General features: G+C 40.1%; 1 protein-coding gene and 1 long non-coding RNA gene across 2 annotated transcripts in view; one reads left to right on the forward strand and one right to left on the reverse strand.

Annotated features, from left to right (window-relative positions):
• The window catches only part of LOC131514365 (uncharacterized), a 30,704-nt gene extending 12,924 nt beyond the window's left edge, over positions 1-17,780 (forward strand). Inside the window, exons 2-3 of the long non-coding RNA XR_009263042.1 lie at positions 10,748-10,877; positions 17,061-17,780. This is a non-coding gene — a long non-coding RNA (uncharacterized LOC131514365). The remainder of the gene's footprint in view (positions 1-10,747; positions 10,878-17,060) is intronic.
• The window catches only part of GCLC (glutamate-cysteine ligase catalytic subunit), a 51,771-nt gene continuing 31,744 nt past the window's right edge, over positions 4,220-24,246 (reverse strand). Inside the window, exons 5-16 of the mRNA XM_058734271.1 lie at positions 23,162-23,220; positions 22,919-23,052; positions 18,580-18,654; positions 17,756-17,872; positions 16,590-16,728; positions 16,028-16,140; positions 15,215-15,307; positions 14,812-14,916; positions 7,673-7,754; positions 7,258-7,361; positions 7,061-7,181; positions 4,220-5,803 (exon numbers count right to left, since the gene is read on the reverse strand). Of these exons, the coding sequence (XP_058590254.1) occupies positions 5,592-5,803; positions 7,061-7,181; positions 7,258-7,361; positions 7,673-7,754; positions 14,812-14,916; positions 15,215-15,307; positions 16,028-16,140; positions 16,590-16,728; positions 17,756-17,872; positions 18,580-18,654; positions 22,919-23,052; positions 23,162-23,220 (1,354 nt within the window). The 3' untranslated portion in view covers positions 4,220-5,591. The remainder of the gene's footprint in view (positions 5,804-7,060; positions 7,182-7,257; positions 7,362-7,672; positions 7,755-14,811; positions 14,917-15,214; positions 15,308-16,027; positions 16,141-16,589; positions 16,729-17,755; positions 17,873-18,579; positions 18,655-22,918; positions 23,053-23,161; positions 23,221-24,246) is intronic.

The following is a 24,246-nucleotide window of genomic DNA, read 5'->3' on the forward strand; positions in this document are numbered from 1 at the left end:
ATGGTTAGCATGAGGTTCATATATAACATCCTAAGAATATAGCAGTCTATGTAGATTGTCACTTAAGTTCATTAAAATCACTAAATTTTTACTCCCTGCCTTTCACATTTTATGTATGTTGTCATATCTTACATCTTTAAAAAATCCCAACTGATTTTTAGATATAATTGATTTCACTACTTTGTCTTTTAACCTTCATACTAGCTTTGTGTTTGCTTACTACCTGTACTGTATGTTTGCTTTTACTCATGAAATTTTTTCTTTTCATTATTTTCTTCCAATCATGACCTTTTCTTATCCACTTAAAGAAGTCCCTTTAATATTTTTTTATAAGGTTCATTTTGTAGCGATGAACCTTTTAAAACTTTTTTCTTTTTGGCTTGGGGAACTCTATCCTGTCCTTCGATTTTGAATGGTAACATTGTCAGGTGGAGTATTCTTGGTTGTAAATTTTTTCCTTCAGCACTTTATATTTATTTTTTAAATGTGTATTTATTTTTGACAGAGTGTGAGCAGGGGAAGGGCAGAGAGAGAGAGGGAGACACAGAATCTGAAGCAAGCTCCAGGCTCTGAGCTGTCGGCACAAAGCCTGATGCAGGGCTTGAACTCACAAACCATGAGGTCATGACCTGAGCCAAAGTCAGATGCTTACCCAACTGAGCCACCCGGGTGTCCCTCCTTCAGCACTTTAAATATATTGTTCCAATCTCTTCTGGCCTGCAGTTTCTGCTGAAAACTCAGCTGATAGGCTTATGGCATTTCCTTACGTATGTAACTAGTTGCTTCTCAAAATCTTGCTTTCTCTTTGATCTTTGACATTTTAATTATTAGGTATTGTGGTGTGGACCTGTTTGGGATCATCTTGTTTGGAACTCTGTGCTTCCTCAACCTGGATGTATATTTTCTTCCCCAGATTAAATAATTCCCCAGCTATTATTAAAATGATTCTTCTGCCCGTTCCTCTTTTCTCCTTCTTGGACCCCTATAATGCAAGTGTTTGTGTGTTTGCAGTTCAAAGGATCTGTTAACATGTCCTCATTTTAAAAACATCTTTTTTCTTTTTGCTGTTCAGTGTAGGTGCTTTCTGTTACTGTCTTCCAGTTCGCTGATCCTTTTTTCTGCATGCTCTAATCTATGAGGATTTTCCATATTTTTTATTTCAGTTATTTTATTATTCAGCTCTGATTCTTTTTTTAATATTTACTATCTCTTGTTAACATTCTGAATTCATCCACTCTTCTCTCCAGTCCAGTGAGCATCTTTATGATCATTACTTTGAAGTCCTTATCAGGTTGGTTATCTCTGTTTCATTTCTTTTTCTGAGATTTTTGTCTTGTTTTTTCATTTGAAGCATATTCCTAGGTCTCATTTTGCTTGACTTTTTGTGTTTCTGTGAACTAGGTAGAATAGGTGCTTCTAAACTTGAAGGAGTGTTCTTGTGCACGGTTGTCTCCTGTGTAGGTTATGTGTGCCTGGTGACTTTGGCTGGCTGGAGGTGTGGCTGGCATGGGTAGGGGGTCCCAGGGCATTCTGGGTTGGGTCTGCTCTAGTGGTATGCCCAGAGCTGAAATGGGCATAGGCTGGAGCAGTTTCAAGGCTCTCTGTACAGAGTGTCCCCTGGCAGGACAGTTGAAGTGGGTGCAAGCTGGGGTGTCTCTAGGTGTTGCTCTCAGGAGATGTTTTGGTGAGTGGCTGGAGTCCAGGTAGGATACATGCTGTGGGGGAGGGGAGATCACAGAGCACTCCACACAGGGGGTGTCCTGGCAGGGTGGCTGGAGCCAAGGTGAGTGCAGGTTAGGTGCCCTGGCAAGGTATGGGGAGCTGAAAGAGTGCAGAGCTGGGATGTTTTGAAATGTTTCGAGATGCTTTGTGCCTGGGTCACCTTGGTGAGATGGCTAGAGCTGTGTGTGTGCCTCACTGGGGCCACTTTGGTGCAATGGCTGGGTGTGGTGTGAGCTTGGGGTTGGGACTCTGAGGTAGTGGGCTGGCTAGGATGTCTGGACCTGCTCCTGTCCATGCTACTGATGTGGAAGGGGAATGCCAACTGTGGTGCTCACCAGGCTCCAACCCAGAGTTCCAGCAGCAGCCCCACCATTTGGCAGAGTTCGAGGAAGAGAGCTTTTATATTCTGGTTGCCTTTTCAAACCACAGCTTTTTTCTGCCCCCAGGAAGACGAACCCGGTCCCTGCTCCTCAGTACTCTCTCTCCCCACTGCAGCTCCCAGCATAGGGGGTGGGGGTGCCTTTCATTACTGGGTGTCTCTCCCTCACTGTTCTCTCTGTGGTCTTTTGTGCTACAGCTGCTCAGTCAACCCGGGTCTTCAGGGAGCATTGTTCTGTATATATAGGCATAAATTTGATGTGTCCCTGGAAGGTGAATTCAGGGTTTTCCATCACCATGTCGTCTTGGACCAGAAAGTCTAGTCTTTCACTCATTGAGTTAATTTTTGTGTTTGCTGCAAAACTGTAGTCTAGTTTTTTCTTTTGCATGTGGCTAGCCAGTATTCCCAACACTATCAAAGAGATGGTCCTTTTCCCATGGTACATTCTTGGCTCTTTTGGCATAAATTAACCATATATGCATGGGTTTTTTTGGCGGGGGCAGGGTTACTCTGTTTCATCTACCTGTGCTTTTATGCCAAATATCATACTATTTGGATTACTACAGCTTTGTAATATAGTTTGAAATCAGAACAAAGCTGGATGCATCATTGCTATATGTTAATACATCTTCCATACTTACCTTTGTAATGTTAAGAGAGAATGGGGCTTTAGGAATTATCCAGCTAGTTTCAATCTTACCAATAAAACATGAATAGTCTGAAGAGTGTATTTTTCCCAGTCAAGGTTGCCTACCACAGTCTCCGTGTTTCCAAACCAGACCTCATCAGTTTCTCTTCTAATTCACATTTCCTAAGTATCTCTTGGCATGTATGTTCAGAAGTGTTTATAGGGAATTTACACAAAAGCATAATAGAAGAGAGAGCAGCTGGCAAAACTGAGATGGTTTAACAAGGAAAGGGAAGGAAGCTTTAACTTAAATGAAAAGCTTGTTAGCATCTATAAAAATCTTGCAATTAGGCAGCCTTTTCATTGTTCTGAAAAGGGCCCCTTATCTAAACCCACACCCCATCCTGAATGTCCACGTGTCTCATGATTGATGTTTGTGGAGGTGGTTTAGAAAGAAGCAGCCAAGGCAGGCTTTCTCCGTTTTTAATGGAAAGGCTCACCAACAGCCTCAGGAATAAGCCAGATGGCAGGGGCAACCTGGGACTAGAAGCAGGCCTCTTAGTGATCCAGGAAACCTCATGGGCAGGAAACTAGACTTTGGGTTAAGTAAATCCAGTTATACTCTAAGTGAGGATCTGAGAGTCAGAAACAGCTGTGGATGAGCCCAAATAGGGAGAAAGCCCTTTTTGCTCTTCTCAATGCTTATCATCCTGTGCCCCAAATCCTGAGTTGTCTGTTGCGTCCAGGGAGGGTAAAGCTCAGGAAGGGTGGTGTTACTTTCTATGTTCTGGGTTTCAGTAAGAGAAAAATCTAGGTACAACACATTAGAATTAGAAACAAGTGTCATTTGAGACCTAAACAGACATGTCTATAACTGAGGTCCAGAACGTGATCGAAGTCCTTTTTACTCAATGTGGCCCACAGGGCAGTAGCCATGTCTCCTGGGAGTTTGCTAGGAGTAGGGGAACATGGGCCCCACCCCAGGCCCGCTGAGCCAGAATGTGCACTTTACTAAGACCCCTACACATCCGTATGCAGATTAGTCTGACGAGTCCTGCCCTAGAGTCATTCAGATAAAGTCATCAGTGACAAAAGTGAACTGACCAGATGAAGGACATTATTACATTACAAGGGGCTGGGGTAGGAGAGAGATGCTGATCCAAAGATACGAGTTGACAACAGCTCCCGGTCGGGCTTACTGATTCAGTCCTTGGTCTCCAGCTTCGAGTGCCCACAGCACCTAGGTGACCCAGTATTGCTCCGTGTGACCAGCCTGAAAGCCGCTTCCAGTGGTTCTTTCAGCCATTGAGCAAGTCCCTCCCCTGCCCCTAGGGGTTGACAGCCACTAAGGGAGAGAAGGCACCTGCTTTGAGAGCAGCCTTCTTTCTAAAGACATCTGAGGACTGAAACAAGTAACCGTCACAGAAGATCTGGGCTAATTCTGATCCCCATCATGCTGCAGTTAGTTGTGGAACTCACACATTCAAGAGTTTTCAGAATGCTAATTCCATGTTTTATTTCCTCATACCACATTTAGTTCATCTGCCTTTTTACATCCTGATTTACACAAGCAAACTGCAAATGAAAAAACAGGCATTCTTTAATCCTCCAAAATACACGTATGAAACATAGCACAAACCCTAGTATTTATACATACACAGGCTTAGCTGAAGCAGCTTTATCGCGATTTGTTAAAATTAGCATTACAGTTTAAGTGTTTAGGCCTATAAAGGTTTGCATCATCTACTATACATAGTTATTTCAGAAGCAGTTAGGACTTAACTAATTGGGGAAAAAAACCTTTAACAGAATGCACTAATGACAATTGTGTAAACTTAAATTATTTACAATTAAACATGTAGGGTCCTGATTCACAAAACTTAGTGCACATCATGATTCATTTATGATTTTCACAGAGAAGATAAGCATTATGTAGAATATTCCCTTGGTAAAATCTAGAATGGTTTTTGGAAGAATGTCAATATGCTTACTGGAAACCAGAGAAAGAGTAACAGAACAAAAACTTCAGAAACTGCATTTGGTTTGAAAATTTAAGTAGATAGCAGCAATCTGAATCCCCATGGGCCACAACACAAGGGCTGGTGCCATTGCTGACATTACTCTTGGTGTGTACAGGAGGACAAACAATTCTGCCCTTTAAAAAACAAACAAAATCACTTTCCCTAATCACCACAGGTGAACTAGGGATACCAGTCTCCTAATGCCTAAATCAGAAAATTTAAAGAAAAAAAAGTACCTTCAGTTCAATGGACTTTATTTAGAGGTGAAAGCTTGAGGGAGGGTGACCAACCTGTTAACTATTCCAATTATAAAAGAAACAACATAGATTACCCTTGAAGCATTTCAATGGATTCAATAGTGATTTTAACTATACAACAAAGGAGACGACTCAGAGAATTCACAAGGCCACCTGTTTTTAAAATGAAGTGATAAATTTCAGTGAATCAGGTCCCTGGTAAAGGCTTTAAAAAAACCAAAAATTTACAGTAAACACCTTCAACTCTGGAATGCAGGTATAGTACAGTCACCAGTACGTTACATTTACAAAACTGTTTAGTCAGTAGGTGTTCCAGAGTAAGAAAATGTACAAGCCAGTTCACAGTGACTTTAGATACAAGGTTATTAAAATACGTTGTTAATCATAAAAATACTTTACTATGTACACGTACACTGTATAAACTCTAGATTTACCTACTGAAGGGAAGCCTCTAAATCCATTTCGGGCCGAGCGGCCCAAGACACAGGGCTGTTCTGGAACTTGGTCTTCATACCACTCACGGGCAGAGCATCACGCAGTCATTTTTCAATAAAACAGCAATGCGTTTTTCCTTCTACAGAATGTCAGTTGGAAGGGTCCGTTTTACTTCCACTGTATTTCACTTTCCTAAACGCTGGTCCAAGTAACTCTGGGCACTCACACAATTCGTCTGCAATTTGGTTACACTTTAAGATGAGGCTATAGTTCATTTCATCAGTGATTACACTGTCTCGCTTATAGTCAGGATGGTTGGAGATAAACTCTCTCATCCATCTGGCAACTGTCATTAGTTCTCCTAGGGGAAAAAAATTAAGACAACATAAGTTAAGAGAAGTGTGTTTGTTTTGTTTTGTAACTTGCCACTTAGTGACCAGCATAAACATAATCCTGAAGAAAAATCAGTATGACCTCCTGGTGTATCCACCAGAGGGTGGGGAGAAAGGTTTTCCAGAAGAATTACTCCAGGGGAAGAATTTTAGGTTGCAGGCAGGTAACTAGAAACACATGTGTCCCAAGGTTAGATGCACCCACTTGGGGACACAGCCACCTCTTCAGAAATGGGGAGCCACTAGCATGTCACAAAGACGAGGACTAGAGCTAATGCTGCCTGCTGTGTGACAGACAAGCTGGGGAGTGAGCAGATCGAAGTTCTCAGGCAAGGGGACATTTCCTTTTTATTCTGTCTATACGAGAAGATGGTCTTAACTAGGGTGGTAATCATTTCACAATATATGTAAATCAAGCCGTCATGCTGTGTACCTTAAACTCACACAGGGATCCATGTCCATTATTCCTCAAAAAAAACTGGAAAGAAATCAAAAAAGGGAACGAACACATGTACTGGAGCACATGTCCTCCTGTTGAGCTGAAGAGCTGCGACTGATGCAGGCACTGTAGGGTATGGAGTTCCCAGAACTTTGATCTTTGATCAAAGAGGTGAAAAAAATAAGGAATAGTTAAGAATGAAGGGAGAGATTGGCAGATACACCATCATCTTTGGAGGGTGTATCCTTTGAGACTCCAGGAAGTTTATGGAAGCCTCAAGTGAAATGTAGATGACATTGTTACTCTTATTCACAGCTGACAGTTCCCTTGTGCTGGGCCCTTGGTAGGCATGGTTGGTCAATGTGATCTCAAAACAAAAAAGAGGATTCTAGGGTGCTCACTGTATGCAAGGTGGCTGAAGAAGCAGACATCGTGGCTGTCACTTATTTAACCTAGAGTTACTTAGCCCTATAGAGCTGTTGATGATGATGTCCAACAAATACAGCTTCCCATAAATGACTAAAAGGCAATTTAGATACTGTATTTCATTGTCCAAGATGCCATCAACTTAAAGATGCACCACTGCTTTATGAACTAGTAAGACAAAAAAGTTCTTATAATTAAAATGTCAATGATTATAAGGTGTCTCCTACTGCAGAGACCTCAATGTGAAAAATACACTGATAAAATATGGTGTATTTGAAAAGACTACATTAAGAAACAATATTGTAAGATTGTGAGATTCTGCCTCCATTAAGATTTCAAACAAAAGGAAAGGATACCATACCAGATGCTCTCTTCTTAATTAGCTTTAAGTAGTTCAGAATACTACATCTAGTGTCCACATCCACCTCCATGTTTTCAAGGTAAGAGTTCAGAATCGGGATCAGCCCAGGAAACACACCCTCCTAGGAGAAGCGGAACACATAATTAGTGCCCTGTCCACTGGTGCAGGTGGTGAGGTGCAATGGGCAGGGCCTCTACCTTCCCGTTGATGATGGTGTCTATGCTCATCAGGGTGTAGTCCTCCGTGGTCAGTTCCGAGGTGTTCTGGGCCTTCCCATAGCCATCCACCACAGTGTTCCCACCTGCCAGATGAAAGGATGGAGGAGCTTTAGGGGCTTGTGAAAGCCTAGAGTGAGTGACCCTGGGGTGCCTGGCTGGCTCAGTAGGGTCAACATCCGACTCTTGATTTTAGCGCAGGTCATGATCTCAGGGTTCGTGGGATCGAGCCCCGTGTTGGGATTCTGTGCTAACAGCCCAGGGCCAGCTTGGGATTCTCTCTCCCCCTCTGTTTGCCCCTCCCTGGCTGGCACGTGCCTACACCACTTCTCTCAAGATAAACACTTAGAAAATAAAAATAAAATGAGTGACCCTAGAAATCCAAGAGAATGAATACCTTTGCAAATATCTTTCCTGAAATAAAACATTCCCCGCAAGACAGCATCTCGTTTCTGTGCAACTTTCATGTTTTCATCAACCTAAGGGAGAAAAATAATCACGGCTACATCAAAACATTCTCCATCCAACAGAGAAGGTGTGGTGCCTTCCTTGCTTTTGCAATTAAGACTCACCCCCTCAGAATTCTACTTTCACTTCAATGCTTTCTGGTTGGAACAAGAGACTTCACTTTTTTGTAGGGCCTGGGTCATTCCAACACAGATTAGTATGTGCTTTTTAGTAAGAATGAGAAAACTTTAAGAGAAGTTTACTTTAAAAAAAATCACAACAAAAACTTACATTCACATAGGCTGTCTGCATTTCAAAATACCTTTGTGACTGAACCTTGTAAGAAATCTGTGGAGGGCAGGTGGTGGGTTCTCTTCACCCAGCACAGTGACTCACACAAGATGCCAGGGTTACAAAAAGCAAAGAACCCAGAGAACTTCTGGCTCAGTGCTATGCCTTCCCTACCACTAGGGTTTTGCTTTCCTCACTGGTGAGGAAAGGAAAAGAGGTGATAGGTAGTCAGATCTGGAATAAGATTAGTCTTCTAAGAACAGAGGGTCACCAGTATGTTTAGACCCTCTCTAAGAAGAGAGGGTCCAATCCGGTAGTTCTGGCCACATCAACTATTCATGAGCCCCAATATTTTTTTTAAGAAGTACATACCCAGAAGACTGCTAGGTCACGTGGTATGCCCAGGCCACACACACGACCTGTTAAATCGGAGCTTTTGACTATGGGTCCCGAGTATTAGTGTCTTTATTTTCTATCAAAGCATCAGTGACACATAATGTTATGTTAGTTTCCAGTGTACAACACAGTGATTCAACAACTGTTGTGCTGTGTTCACTGCAAGTATAGCTCCCGTCTGTCACCATATGATACTATTACAGTATCATTGACTATATTCCCTATGCTTCTATCTTTCATCCCGGTGACTTATCCCATAACTGGAGCCTATACCTCCCCCTGTCCTTCCCCATTTACTCACTTCCCCACTCCCTCCCCTTTGGCAACCATCAGTTTGTTCTCTGTATTTATGGGTCTGTTTTTTGTTCATTTTTCTTTTTTAGATTCCACACAGAAGTGAAATCATAAGGTATTTGTCTTTCTCTGATTTAGGGATAATACTCTCTAGGTCCATCCACATTGTTGCAAATGGCAAGACCGCATTCTTTTTTATGGCTGAGCAATATTCCATTGTATATGTATATACTACATCTTTAATCCATCTATTGACAGGCACTTGAATTGCATCTGTATCTTGGCTACTGTAAATAATACTGCAATAAACATAGTAGGGGTACGTATCTTTTTGAATTAATATTTTCATGTTCTTTGGGTAAATACCCAACAGTTGAATTAACTGAATCATATGGTAATTCTATTTTTAATTTTTTGAGGAACCTCCATACTGTTTTCCATAGTGGCTGCACCAATTTGCATTCCCACCAATAGTGCACAAGGGTTCCTTTTTCTCCACATCCTTGCCAACATTGTTATTTCTTGTCTTTTTAATTCTAGCCATTTGACAGGTGTAAAGTGGTATCTCATTGTGGTTCTGAGTTGTATTTCCCTGATAATTAGTGATGCTGAAGAATTTTTCATGTCTGTTGGCCATCTGTATGTCTTCTTTGGAAAGATGTCTATTCAGGTCCTCTGTCCATTTTTTAATCAGATAGATTTGAAGTGGGTGTTTTTTTGTTTTTTTTTTTGAAGTTTTTTTTTTTTTCTTTTTAAGTTTATTTATCTTGAAAGAGAGCAAGGAAGAGCGCACGCAAGCAGGAGAGGCAGGGTGAGAGGGAGAGAGAGAGAATCCCAAGCGGGCTCTGCACTGTCAGCACAGAGCCTGATGTGGGGCTCGATCCCATGAACTGTGAGATCACAACCTAAGCCAAAAATCAAGAGTCAGACACTTAACCGACTGAGCCACCCAGGCACCCCTCTTTTGGTGAGATTTTTAAATATATTTTGGATATTAAACCCTTATCACATATATCATTTGCAGATATATTCCCCTATTCAGTAGGTTGCCTTCTTGTTTTGCTGATGATTTTTTTTTTTTCTATGCAAAAGCTTTTTATTTTGAGGTAGTCCCAATAATTGTCTTTGGCTTTTCTTTGCCAGAGGAGACAAATCTAGACAAATATTGCTAACAGTACATGTCAAAGATTGATACTTATGCTTTCTTCTGAGTTTTATGGTTTCAGTCTCACATTTAGGTCTTTAATCCTTGTTGAGCTGATTTTTGTGTATGGGGTAAGAAAGTCCAGTTTTCCCAACACCGTTTGTTGAGAAGACTGCCTTTTCCTGTATATTCTTGTCTCCTTTTTTGTCATAGGTTGCATAAGAATGGGTTTATTTTGGACCTCTCTATTCTGTTGCATTCACCTATATGTCTATTTTTGGGCCAGTATACCTTACTGTTTCAATTACACTAGCTGTGTAGTATGTCATCTTGGAATCTGGGATTGTGTTACCTCCAGCTTTGCTTTCTCAAGACTGCTTTGGCTATTTGGGGGAAGTTGTTTTGTTTTTGTTTTTGTTTTGTTTTGGTTCCATACAATTCTAGGGTTATTCTAGTTCTATGAAAAATACTGTTGGTATTTTGATAGGGGTTTATTGAATCTGCAGGTTGCTATGGGTAGTAGAGATATTTTAACAATATTCTTCCAGTCCATAAGCCTGGTATGTCTTTCCATTTCTTAGTGTCATCTTCAATTTCTTCCATCAAGAGTATAGGTTTTTCACCTCCTTGGCTAAGTTTATTTCTAGGTATTTTATTATTTTTTTTTGGTTTAACTGAATATAAAATTGTTTTCTTTCGGCTACTTGGTTATTAGTGTATAGAAATGCAACAGACTTTGTATCCTGCAGCTTTACTGAAATCATTTATTATTTCAAATAGGTTTTTCTGGTGGGCTCTTTAGAGTTTTCTACATAGTATCATGTCATCTGCAAATAATGAGTTTTACTTATTCATTACCAATTCAAATGCCTTTGATTTCTTTTTCTTGTCAACTATTAGGACTAGGAGGACTTCCAGGACTATGTTAACTAGGTCTTGTTCCTGATCTTAGAAGAAAAGCTCTCAATTTTTCATCACCAACCAAGATATTAGCTGTGGATTTTCCATACATGGCCTTTACTATGTTGAGGTATGTTTGCCCTCAACCCACTTTACTGGGAGTGTTCATGAATGGATGTTGAATTTTGTCCAATGTTTTTTTCCTGCATCTACTAAAATAATGATTTTTATTGTTCTCTGTTAATGTGGTCTATCACATTAATTTGCAACTACTGAACCAGCCTGCATCCCCAGAATAAATCTCACTTGACTGTGGTGAATGATCCTTTCAATACGTTGTTGAATATAATTTGCTAGTATTTTGTTGAGAACTTTCGGATTTTATTCATCAAAAGGTATGAGCCTACAGTAGCTTCACCTGGTTTTGATAGTATAATGTATTTGGAAGCTCTCCTTCCTCTTCTATTTTTTGGAACAGTTTGAGGAGAACAAGTATGAACTCTTCCTTAAATGTTTGGTAGAATTCACCTGTAAATCCATCTGGTCCTGGACTTCTGAGTTTTTGTATTACCAATTCAATGTCATTAGTAGTATTTGGTCTGTTCACATTTTCTAGCTCTTCCTGATAGTGTTTTGGAAGATTCTGTTTCTAGGAATGTATCCCATTTCTTCTTGGTTGTCCAATTTGTTGGCATGTAATTTTCTGTAGTAGTCTCTCATAGTCCTTTCTGTGATGTCAGCTGTTACTTCTCATTTTCTATTTTACTTACTTGTGTCCTTTTTCTTGAGGAATCTAAAGGTGTTTAAATTTCATTTATTTTTTCGAAGAACCAGTTCTTGTTTCATTGATCTTTTCTATTTTTTTAGTGTCCATTTAATTTATTTCTGCTCTGCTCCTTCCTCCTTCTAACTTTGGGCTTTGTTCTCCTTTTTTCTAGGCCATTTAGATGTAAGGCTCTTTGAAATTTTTGTTTCTTGAGGTAGGCCTGCCTGCATTGCTGTGAATTTCCTTCTTAGAACTGCTTTTTCACTCTGTCCCCCAAATTTGGACCATTGTGTAATTTCATTTTCATTTGTCTCCACGTACAAAAACATCTTTATTGTCAATTCTTTATTTTTCCAATGACTTTTTAATACCCTTAAAGTAGAGCTTTTAAAGTAGTACTTTATTTCCCATAATGAAATTTTAGGAGAATCTTAACATGTACAAGTTAAAGGGTCTTGTTGAACTAGGATGGATAGTGCCAAGTCTTTGATTACTGAGCCTGTCTCCCATACTCAATTTCCATTGTCATGTTTAAGACACATGACCTTCTGAATAATCTAGACACTTCTAGAAACATATCCAAATAACAGTCTAAAATTCCATCATGGCTACGAATGGGTTTTCTTTTCTAAAATTTTTTCTTAGCCTTGATCAAAGTTCACAAAGGACTATTTTAATTTTTGCTTTTCTGAATTTCTCTTACAAGTATACTGTACTACTGCACCTCAGATTCTCAGTTTGACTGCTTAGGTTTACTTTAGTCTTTTATTCTCATTCTCTGATCATATGGCCTGTCAGTTATTGAGTAACAGACAAGGCACTCTAAGTGATTTACCTCCATGAATCCCACATGTTCTTACAACACGTGTAGCCCACTTCTACACGTGCAAATGGAGGCACGGTGATGGTAGCACCTTTGCTCAGCTTAAAAAGCCAGTAAGGAATACAAGTGATTTATGAATTTAATGCTCATAATGCAGCCATATCAGAGACACCACACTACAGTGCCTTTAAATTCTTTTATGCTCCTTAAGAAATGTCTGCTATAGTTAAAGGAATAACAACAACAACAAAAATCTAACATTATCTTGGAAGAATACAGAAAACTGCTTTCTCTATTTCATTTAATACTTCTCAAATTTTGTTATTAGTTTCTTATTTCTGCTATCTCTTTAAAGGTCATTACCTAGCCCTTTGTTTTCCACACTTGTCCTTGTTTTAGGTAGGCAAACACCCTACACCATTATGCTGTTACCTTCTATCATCTGTTTTAGCTTTTTAGTAGAATAGTCTATTCAAATTTGTTTTTATCTTACTTTCATCATTTTATGTTCTCTGGGCTATACTGTCTTACCACTCTCAAGGTGGTTAGTCCCACCCCAAATTTTTGTTCATTAGCACTGGGAAGTTCTTCGTTGTTTTCCCATCCTTTTAAACTAGCAGGTTAGAAGTAAAAAATCTTACTTCTATACTATTAGTTTTTCTTGCTTTGTTATGAAATTCTCTAAATATCAAGCATTAAAGGATACCTACTATAAATCTCCTTCCACTTTCCCCTCAGTTGGTAAGAGTTCTGGCATGCTTTTAGCTCTAATAATCTATTGAGGAATAGCCTGGATTTTGAAGTTTGGGAAGAGAACTGTTTTCTTTACCTCTATGGATTCTGTGAACTTTTCTCCATCTCTTAGCATTTGATGTTGTAGATGAGGAAGGAGATCAACTAGTTTCTTTTCCTCTTGGTAGCTATCCAATCTGAATTCTCTCTCCTGTTCAAATGGTTGATGTCCTTCTTTAGGATTCAGAAATTCCTAGATTTGGGTTCTTTAAATAGTTGTTTCACCCTTAATGGACTCTTTCAGTCAGAGAAATTTCTATTTCTCTGATTACTGGATCCCATTTTTTATATAGATCATCTCTCCTAAAGTATTACAAACATTCAACTTTCCAGATCAATTCTCCATGTTTCAGTTTTTCCATAATTTCCGTTTCTGTCATTCTGAGATAAATCTCAATTTGGTTTCCCAAATCATTAACTTGGATCTTCAGTAACATGGGCTCTACTGGTGAATATATGAAGTTTTAAAAGTGTAGCTTTTTTTAAGAACTCTTCTCCAAATGCTCTCTGGTCCATACTCTTGTTTATTTTACACATATGACTCTTCTCTAGAATTTTTTCAAGGGCACTAATTAGCATTTAAGAATTCTTCCGTTTTTCTTTAATTAACTAGTTCACTGAGGAGAAGGCATTCTGTAAACCCAGCTGGGCCCTTTAAGGCTATTAAAAGTTACCCATTTTCTATGGACTTTCAGACATCTATTCATACTTGTTAACAAAGGCTTAGGCGGGTAGCTTACAGGGAATTTTCCTTATATGGGCTGATCCCTCTTGGCAGGGACACCCATATGGGCAAATGGACTCACACAATTCTGTGGCTTACTTTTGGCCTGGGCATTAAGAGCAGGCAGAGATAGGCTGATGGCCAAACTTCCCTCAGGGTGTGTGGGCGGGACAAGTCCCACCTGATGGAGGGAGTAGGCAGTGAGGTGGGAGCAGATGCTGAGTTAGGCATTTATTTCTTCCTTCCATGCTTGCTCTGACAGGGCTGCTATCCTTCTCCTTTCTCTGGAAATAAAACCTCAGCAGACCCCTCACTGGGCCCAACCACCTTTCCCAGACACTTGCTGTGGCCAGAGACCAAGTGGCCCCAGAACCAAAGGTCTCTAGTTAGTTAGCTGCTGCCTCATGGCCTGAAATTGTTCCAAGGCTTTGCTGGGAAACTGCTTCCAGAGAGCTCCTTTTTTGGTTTTGTTGGGCTGAAGCTGATTAACTATTAGTTGTTTTTCTGATAGTCCCATCTACATTGTCCAGAAACACCTCCAGAGTGATTCTGCCGACGTGACCCTTCCCTGCAGTTATACATTCCCCTCTCAGTTTTAATATGGTCACCAAAGTGGCATTTGGGGGAAAATGAAATCAATATGTGGATTCTAACCATCACCCTGAATTGAAAGCCTCTATAAAAGTGGTTATTCAAAAGCAACCCCAAATCTCTTTCAAATGGGCAAAGGAGCTAGTGTTAGCACTTCGTTTTCAAGGAATCTCCACCAGTGCAGTACCAAAATCTGCAGCCTAAGCTTAGGTTTAAAAGGAAAAGAGAATAGGGTGGAGGGAGAAGCATCTTATTCTAAATGGTGAAAATTCAAAATAAGGTCAGATTTAAAATATTATATGTAAACAAGCCATAGATAATAATCCATAGATACCTAGACTGATCACTACCCTCAAACACATTCTTACCTTTGATAGTGGAATGAGAAAATCCAGTTTGTATGAAAGGATCACTCTTGTAAGCAGCACCACAAATACCACATATGCAGAGTTCTCAAAGTCTGTTAACTGAACCTAGACAAGCAGGAACCCAGAAAAGTTATGGACCAACCACACAAACATGCTCTTCCCTACAGGCCCCTCCTCAGATCATGTCATTCCCAAGCCAGCTCCGACTTCCCCCACCCAGGGCTTGAAGCCCTCTGCCCACAATCTCTTCTCAGAAATCAATCCACCTTAGCTTTTAGACCTGCTTTTATCAAGCACAAACTTGATTTGAATGTCCTTCCAAGAACCTTTGAGAAGAGCATCAGAAGGGTGATGGGCAGAGGACGGGTATATTTAAGTCACTTCCTGCCCATGTGTATCTTACCTCCATGGGTCGGAATTCTACTCTCCATCCAATGTCAGAGTTTGGAGGAGGGGGCTTAAATCTCATTGTCTGCCAATTTGTGGACTGAATGTTCTATATAAAATCAAACAAACGGAAAATAAAACCAATTTTCCATATGTCCAGTAAAATATTAAGATGGTTTGGTATTTATTAAGGGATGATTATTCACTGTTAATAGCAAGTACTCTTTAATTTACAAATACAAAAAGGAACCATTTGAGATTTTCTTGGTGTGTGACCTGTTAGGTAAACAAACATTTAACAAAAGTTGGGTGATATGCTGGCAGCACAGAAATAACTGAAGCCATCTTTTCATGTGTCATGTTTGAATTTTTCACGTTTATGCAAGCAAGAGAAAATATTGAAAAAAATGCAGAACCAGAGATATAACCAGTCAGAATCCTAAAATAGGGTACTTTAAACCAATTTAAAATTTCTTAATTCTTTACTGCACTAGATAATGAAAGGCATAGGACATTTCTCCTATTACTAGCTGTACACAGGTACAGAAAATGACCTCCATCTTGGTTAGTGAAGTGAAATGCATTTAAAACAGAGGAGATGGGGCGCCTGGATGGCTCAGTCAGTTAAGCATCTGACTTCGGCTCAGGTCATGATCTCGCGGTTCAATAGTTCGAGCCCCATGTCAGGCTCTGTGCTGACAGCTCAGATCCTAGAGCCTGCTTCAGATTCTGTGGTGTGTCTCTCTCTCTCTGCCCCTCACCTGCTCACACTCTGTCTCTCTCCCAAAAACAAACAAACATTAAAAAAAAAAAAAATTAGAGGAGATACCTCAAAATGGTCCGATTCATTGGCATCATCCAAGTGTATTTTCTCTTCGAATAGAGTCAGTGGGTCTCTGATGAAGAGATGAGCGACATGCTGGGCCAGGAGATGATCAATGCCTGTCAAGAGATTACACAGGACTCCCATCAAAGCTGTAGGCTCCACTGTGTCTAAGTCCAGTCAGGAGACAGGACAGCTCAGCAGGTGTGAAGAGAGGGCATTGAGAAGCTTAGGAAATGGCTGGTTAGTTCGGTCTCTGTATGTCACCCACGGTTTTATTCTACAGACCCTGAGCACATGCCAGAGTTTTATTTGCTACTTACACAATACCTGGTTGGGGCACTGGTGTGGACCTAGATACAGACCTCCAAAGTAAGTTAATTTGCTAAAAGCCAAGAAGATCTCAGAATTAGAAACTTGAAACTTTAGGAACAGGCAGCCAAATAAGACAAGTTCTAGACTTCACACCAGGAACAGAAACCAGACTAGGGGTCGGCAAAGAGTTGTAAAGAATTTTGAAGAACTAAAGGTGTACAATCAAATCTGGAGAACACGAGTGGCTACTCACCTTCCTGCAGCAGCTGTTCGTAGATTTCTTTATCAATTGTCAAGTCAATGTCATTGTATTTCTCCCCACACTCAGATAAATAACTGTCTATTGAATCATATCGGGATTTACTGATCCTATAGCTATTGTTCTTCAGTGGCTAAAATTGAAAAAAATATAAATGAATGCCATAGAAAATAACCTCTGGAAATAAACTAATGCCCCAAATAGTTCTACTAAAATGATTTTTTATATATAACAGTTACATACAAATGTCCAACCTTAAGATCCTCAAATAAGTTAATCCTGAGAAGTTTTTACGGAAAATTACGTTTTTAACAACTTTGGAAGTAATTTAAGTAGCTGTTCTGATAGGATTTAAATATACTTTTTTTTCTTTTAATTCTTCCTAAGCTAAGAAAATAAATGCAAAGTTTAGAAACAAACCCATTAATGTAAAACGAAGCTATTAAGATCATTTCTCCTTTACAGTTTCTCTCTCCTTCGGCAACCTGCTGAACAATGTACGAACGCTCACAGCAAGATGAGAGCAGTGGTATTGCAGTCCTGGTGGAGAACATCCAGGGTGCTCGAGACGGCTTTACAAATCATGCCCCAGTCCCAGTTCTGGAGATACTGGTGTATTAGATCGAAAATGGGCCTGGGGGACTAGTTTTAATCATGTCCATAGGTGGTTCTGATGCACACTCCAGCTTGGGAGAGGTGCACAGTCATATAAAACAAGAGGCACTAACCTACGCTTATTAGGCAAACCTAACCCCTTTCAATGCGGCAAAATAATCTTTGACAACAGATTCCACGGCAGAAATCTTCATATACAAAACATTCATGTAGCATCAAAAAGCCTTCTGGTAGTAGCAGCCTATCAGCACAGACTTCCAAAATATAAAAAAATAGCACTACTAGTTTTAGAAGAGGATGAAACAAATACAGATTTCAACAAGTGATGAAACCTCCTCACCCAAACCAAATCGTGTTTCCCACGTATTCACCCAACACAAACACTAGGACATCAAAGACAGGTTGATAACCTGTCAATTTCTTCCCATATGTGACTAACCCACTCAAGACAAAAATTTAAGGGAGACTTTCAAAATGGCAAGTAGTTACAATAACCCCATTTTACCTGCTTGATTTAAAAGGCTATTAAGGAAAATCACTCCCACCTCCAGTCCTCTCTCCTCCCGAGTTCTATCATCTACAGATGCAGAAATCACTCCCCAGCGACAATCAATGTCTGACACATAGCCTCGGTAAAAAGGAGACGCAGCACTCAAAGCCATCTAAAAACAAACAAGAGTCAGCACCTGCAGGTTCAAAGTGTCACATACAAGCTGAGAAAAGCACCATGCAGTTATCTCTGGTCTAGAACAATCAGTTTATGCACCCCCTATGGAGTTATACTCCATCTGTCTGTACCTGCCTTCTCACAGTCAAAGACACCAAAAGAGACTCAAGTTCTTGGATTTGATGCATTTTATTTTAATTTTTTTTAAATGTTTTTATTTATTTTTGAGACAGAGAGAGACAGAGCATGAGCGGGGGAGGGGCAGAGAGAGAGAGGGAGACACAGAATCCGAAGCAGGCTCCAGGCTCTGAACTGTCAGCACAGAGCCTGATGCGGGGCTCAAACTCACTGACCGTGAGACCATGACCTGAGCCGAAGTCGGAAGCCTAACCGACTGAGCCACCCAGGCGCTCCGGATTCGATGCGTTTTAAATCATCCCCTCTCTCACATGAGAATGTGAAGGATGGGAGGGGGAAACGGCTGCAATCAAACTTAACACTTTAACCCTCAAATGTCTTACTAGCAACAGTAAACTCTTACAGCTTAGAGTCTTAGTCCATTAGCTCTGAATGTATATTATTTATGTCAGTTCATTTCTGAATGAAGTCTTACGTGAACTTCAATAGCACATGGTCAGCAAATTCTGCACAAGCACCCTCTAGACAAAGAAGCGTTTAAAGTAAGATGTCATTTCTACTTACGACAATTGGACAGATGGTGGCCAGCTGATCATAAAGGTATCTAGCCTCAGATATGCTGCAGGCTTGGAACGTTACCTGTTTAAGAATTACAAGTTATTAACAACAACAAATCATGAACATCCTTCCCCAAGATTACTCTGACAAGGAAGATGGCTGGAGAAGGGACCACAGTTACTCCATTGCTAATAACATTTAATACAGAATGTTTTTAAAAAGTTGTCATGGTTGAATTTTGCCAAAATATGGTATTTCATCATGTTCACAACTAATATAAACAACCATTTCCTAAGTTAAGTATGATTAAAATGTCAGGAAAAAAAAGTAAGACACTCGAGAAATAATGAGTTCAGCAAGGCATTTCCTCTTGTGCTGGCTCATTTCCCTCTATAGCTTTCCATTCACTTCAGTTATAGCTGAAGGGTTATATAAATTTGGGTACAAAAGGGTGGGCTTCAAAGTTCCCTGGCAGCAGTATAAAGTACAGCTTGGAACAGGACATAACTAGAGGAAGAGAGAGTTAGTTAAAATACTGCAACTAACCCGGAAGAACCAAGCACGGCTGGTGCAAGGGGCACACCCAAGTCCAAGCAGCCCCTGGGGGCCGGTGGGGTACAGATAACAAAAGTGTGACTCGAGTTTTGGCTTGGGTGATCCTACGACTGACAGTGAGCAGAGGCACCAAGACACGATGGGCGTAAAAGGCCAGGAGCAGATAAAGAAGCCCTTTAAAGAGGTGGGGTCTCCCAGGGCTGATGCCCAGAAGAAAAGTCTGGGGGTGGAGAAACAGGGAGAAGGCTCAGGTCAAGTTCTGAAGATGGACAGGGAGCCCACGTAAGAGGGGCAAGCAGAACACTTAAGAGTAAGGCAGAGAAAAAACATCACATGACTGATCAGCACAAATCTAAAAACAATTACCCGAAAGAAACCAAAAAGGTTCTGCCTGCCTTGGGGTGAGGAGCAGTGGAAGGAAGGGACTGGGAACACAAATCGTGACTGTGTTAGCACATCCGCATAAACTGCCAACTGGGAACAGCTTTCATGTCCTCTGTTATTTAACAATGAAAATTTTGAATTTCTTGTTGGTACAGGAGGTGATTTATGAGCTTAATCCTTGAGGAAGCAGCTGAGCGAATATGTTTATTGTTATAATCCCAACCAGGTATTTCCCATAGTTCTAGCCAGGTCTCAGAGGAACTTCTGTTCGAGACTCACAGCCTACCTGCAGAATTCTATTCACGTCAGGGTGGTAACTAATTACAGAAAATAATTATTTAGACAACTTGCTGTAATTTCTGTTAATGATTCAATGCTGTATTTTAATTCAAATGTACTGGCAATTAATCAGTCACTACAAACTAATTCATCATAGACATCAAGGAATAAGCGTATCAAAGGTTAAAGATTAAGAGGGACTGGTAATTAGGTCACTCTTAACCAAAACAAGGGCAGTTTCTGCAATGTGGTGGGAACTCAGGAATCACCTTGTGCAAGGGAAGTATAAAATGGCAAGTGAGAAAACAGAAGACAGTAAGCTGAGTATTTAGACACTTCTGAGCTGGGAATCCCCACGAAAATGTGAGTTCTCTGAGGGCAGGGATGGGCCTTGCTGTTCTCTATTCCAAATGTGAAGTAAAGTGACACTTACCTGGTGCTTAATAAGCATTTGTTAAATGAATTCGTGTATCTTGAAGGAAAGAGGGTGCTAAAGAGGAGACTACGGGGGAGTAAAGAAATTTTATTTTCATAAAATGGTGAGATACTTAAAAAATAGGGACTCTAGAGGCCACATTCAGATGGACGGAGATTAAAAATACCTCAATGTTCCCCAAGTGTTTTGACTGCTGAATTCTTCTGAATATGCATCCCTTAGTTTGTTTAGCTCCTTTTTTGTTACTCTTGAGGTATAGTAGTGTGTGTCTGTTATTTCTATCTTTAAATAGATACAATCTAAGTGTTTTCTCTCCAGTTTTTTGGCTTCTCTTAGACAGCCTGGTATATACTAGGCAACTCACAGGGAAATCTAGGGGTAAAGTATCCTTAAGAAAATTAGCACCTGGAAATCAATAGTTAAGTTACAACAGTGAAGTGACTTAGTTATTCTAAATCTATTTAGTAACTGGCTTCAGTACTCTAGAGCTATCTTCAAATCAAACAGGACTATGGTTAATGGCTTTAGTGGGGAAAGGAAAACAAAGAGTTCTTATGCTTTAAAGTATGAATATTCAGTTTTGGCTTCTGGTGTCCTTTTAAAGTATCATATAGGAGGAGAAGAAATGTCACTAGGAAACAGGGGTAAAAAAGAGAAAGTATGAAAAACAGATGTTGGAAACCTGAATCTCTAAAATTTATCTAGAACCCAGTTTTGAAGCCACCTGATTTTTTTAGAGGGGGAAAACCTAGCACAATGTACACCAACTTATTAAATGATTCCTGAAAAATCTTGACTCCCGAAGTGTCAAGAATCAGAATGTGGTTAAATGATTTTTTTGTTTTGTACAATTAAGTCTTCATTAACCTTTAAAAATTACTTTAAAACTTTTTCTGCTTTACTTTGCTAAGTTGTTTCTACTTTTCCACTTGAGAGATACAAAACAGGGTTTTCTGTGGGGAGGTATGGAATTCATCTTATTTCCCATACACCATACATGACCTGTGCTAACGACTTTTTAAGTGGAGTATTCAAAGTACGGTTTTGGACATGCCATCGAGAAAAAAGAAACCTTAATCCTAAATCCACAACAAAGCTTAAATTGGACGGAAAAGTGCATCTGCAGGCAATAAAAATGTTACTACCCACCATTAGAGCACATTTACTTGTATAGTAGTACAAGGGAAAGACCATCCTGGTGGAAAGACGTAATTGTGCTATCCCTGGCAAGGCTCCTTGGTTTCATATTAAACCAAGAAAAGGCAATCAGTACTCCCATTGCACTGACACAACTTTAAAGCCATGCACTAAACCCTAGATCTTAATGGTGCTCTTAAAAAAAAAAAAAAAAAAAAATACTGGTAATTAAGACAGGAAAGCAGGTATACAGGCCAAAGTCAAAAGCTCCCTTTATGAAATGTAACCATTTGTAAAGAAACCTACTGGCCTGTATTTGTTTGGAAGACACACTTTATACTACCTATGTAAGCCAGGAAAATCAGAAAAAAAAAATTATGGTCATGTAGACACATTTAGCATAGAACAATGGGACTCTGGCATTCAATTTTCATTATCCATAGTTGTAAAAATAAGCACATCGGAGCTATATGTGCAAGAAGGTGCATGGCTATGCTGCAGCTGTTCAAGATGATGGGAATTCTGTGCTTTTGGCCTCTGGGTGCTAAGCAGGCAGAGTGGAGGCCCAGTGACCTCAGAAGGGGGCCGGGCTTTGCACCCTTCCAGGCCTCTAAGGACACCATTTCTAATCTTCAAGTAATCAGAACTGGATACAATCTCCTTAGACAGTAACAAGTAGCCTCTATTTTTATTTGAAATTTTCAATTTGTGCAACTCCTAACTCTTGTTCTAACATGATTTTAAGCAAATGAAGGGTTATTAAAACCAGCACTTCTGTTGACAAAAACAATGAAGTAAATACTAGCTTACAGTCAGACCCAGAAGGGGCCTTAATATAAATCTTCCTGTTAACGGATAAGAAAACCAAGACCAAAAGAAGTGAAGGGAGCTCCCCAAATACCTGAGGAGTAACAACTGAGACCCTAGTGCAGGCCCACATGCTGCCTGATAGGTTCTGTGCCCTCCCGCCCAGGTCCTTGGGCACAATGCCTGTGCTAAGGGCATCCACCATCTCGTTAGATCCACAGAAAGTTTTAATCAAGTAAACACAGAAAGGCTACCCTACCCCGTGTGACTTAGCCCGGGGCAAGACACACACAGGTGGCTAAACAGTTCTTTTTACGCCACTAGATGGCCTTGCCCGAATATGAAAATTTCAAGTCCAGACAGTCCTTCCCTTGGATCACAAAATCACTGGAGTGCATCCAGAGTTCATTTTCACAAACAGATCTGAATGATGTTACAAGCTCTAAGCCAGACCATCCATCACTAGAAAAGATTAGAGACTCATCATGGAATACTTCACACTGTAAATTAATTAACAATTAATTATATTTGCTGTAAACTGGAGATTCTGTCAATTCTCCATCAAGATAGCTACTAATGAATTTACTAAAATCACTAGTCTTCAGAAAGGCACACTTGGCTTTCAGTTCAACTTGATTAAAATGTTAACTTTTTTAAATGCACATTTATAAAAAAAAAAAAAAAAAAGAAGTTAGTAAACAGAAAGGGACAAGGGCACACTGCCTCTCTGTATACTTGAAGCCATACCTGAAGACAGCAATTACCCATCCCAAATCCCATGGCATCCATGTAAATATGATCAGGCTTGGAAGCCCTTGCTGCCTCCTCATCCTCAGGAAATGTTTCCATAAATGGAGATGGTGTATTCTTGTCCTTAAATACTGTATTATTAAATTAAAAATAAAAAAAGGGAAATGGGTGAGATTCCAGGATGAAACAACAATTCCACAGCTGTCTCTCTCCCACGCTATTGCCTCACTCTGGACTTACTTGGTACATTGATGACAACCTTTTCTCCTCTCCTGTGTCGGATATTTCTTGTCAGGGTACTAAAACAGACAACCAAACGTCAAGAATCGGTTACCTAAGAACATCATGTACAAGAAGAATTTGATCCTATACAAATAAACAGAACGAAACCCTCCCTCAAACTAATTCTCTGAGGCAATCCTACTGAATATTTATGTGGATCAAGATACTCAAAGGGAATGTTCTGTAAGAAGGCTCTGCGGTCACACCACTTTTTCCGCCTCTTGCTCGAGAATGCCGTTCTCTTCCCTGTTCAACCCTGGGTTCCCCAGTTCCCTGTAACTTACCAGATCAAATTCAAGTGTCTGGGTTATGCCATGGTCTGGTCTCACTGTATGTTACCGTTCCCCGTGTTAACTACAAAGACGCCAAACTTTAGTACTCACTTTCCCTAGGCATCTCTGGAGCCCCAATACCTTGTTACTGCCCTACCCAAACTGCAACATTAATACTTCTCCTCTAGACCCGGAGTGTCTAATCCAGAAGCCACCGGGTCCACTGTGGCTACTGTGCACTTGAAATGTGGCTAGTCCTAAGTAAAATATGGTGTAAAGATAATATACACACCGAATTTGGAAGACTTACTACAAAAATAAAGAGGTCTTATCAATAACTTTAAAATATTGGTTACATGTTGAAATAATTTTGGATAATTAAAGAAAAAATAAAGTCCATCTTTTTTTACTTTTTTCACGTGGCTATTAGAAAATTTAAAATTATATCTGGGGCTGACAGTATGATTCTAGCAGACAGTGGTGATATAGCCTCAGCATGCAGGCCACCTCTTTCACGTGCCTGCTGTGATCCCCTCAGTCAGAAGCATCCTCTTTTCTCCAAGGAGGGTCTCTGGTGCATCTACCTTTTCTTGCAGCCGAGTATCTCTATTTTCCCCTTGGCACAATATAACACTTGAAATTGGGAATTATGTCTATAAATCTGTTTTCCCCAAAATCTCTGCATATAGCAGATGTGCAGACCTGTTAAAGGAGTGAATGCTGACAAGTCCCGTGGTTCCTGCCTATAGGTGAGGAGCCTAGGTTTAGGCT

Source organism: Neofelis nebulosa, chromosome 6 (assembly GCF_028018385.1).
Source record: "Neofelis nebulosa isolate mNeoNeb1 chromosome 6, mNeoNeb1.pri, whole genome shotgun sequence".
In the NCBI taxonomy this organism is placed as follows: domain Eukaryota; kingdom Metazoa; phylum Chordata; class Mammalia; order Carnivora; family Felidae; genus Neofelis; species Neofelis nebulosa.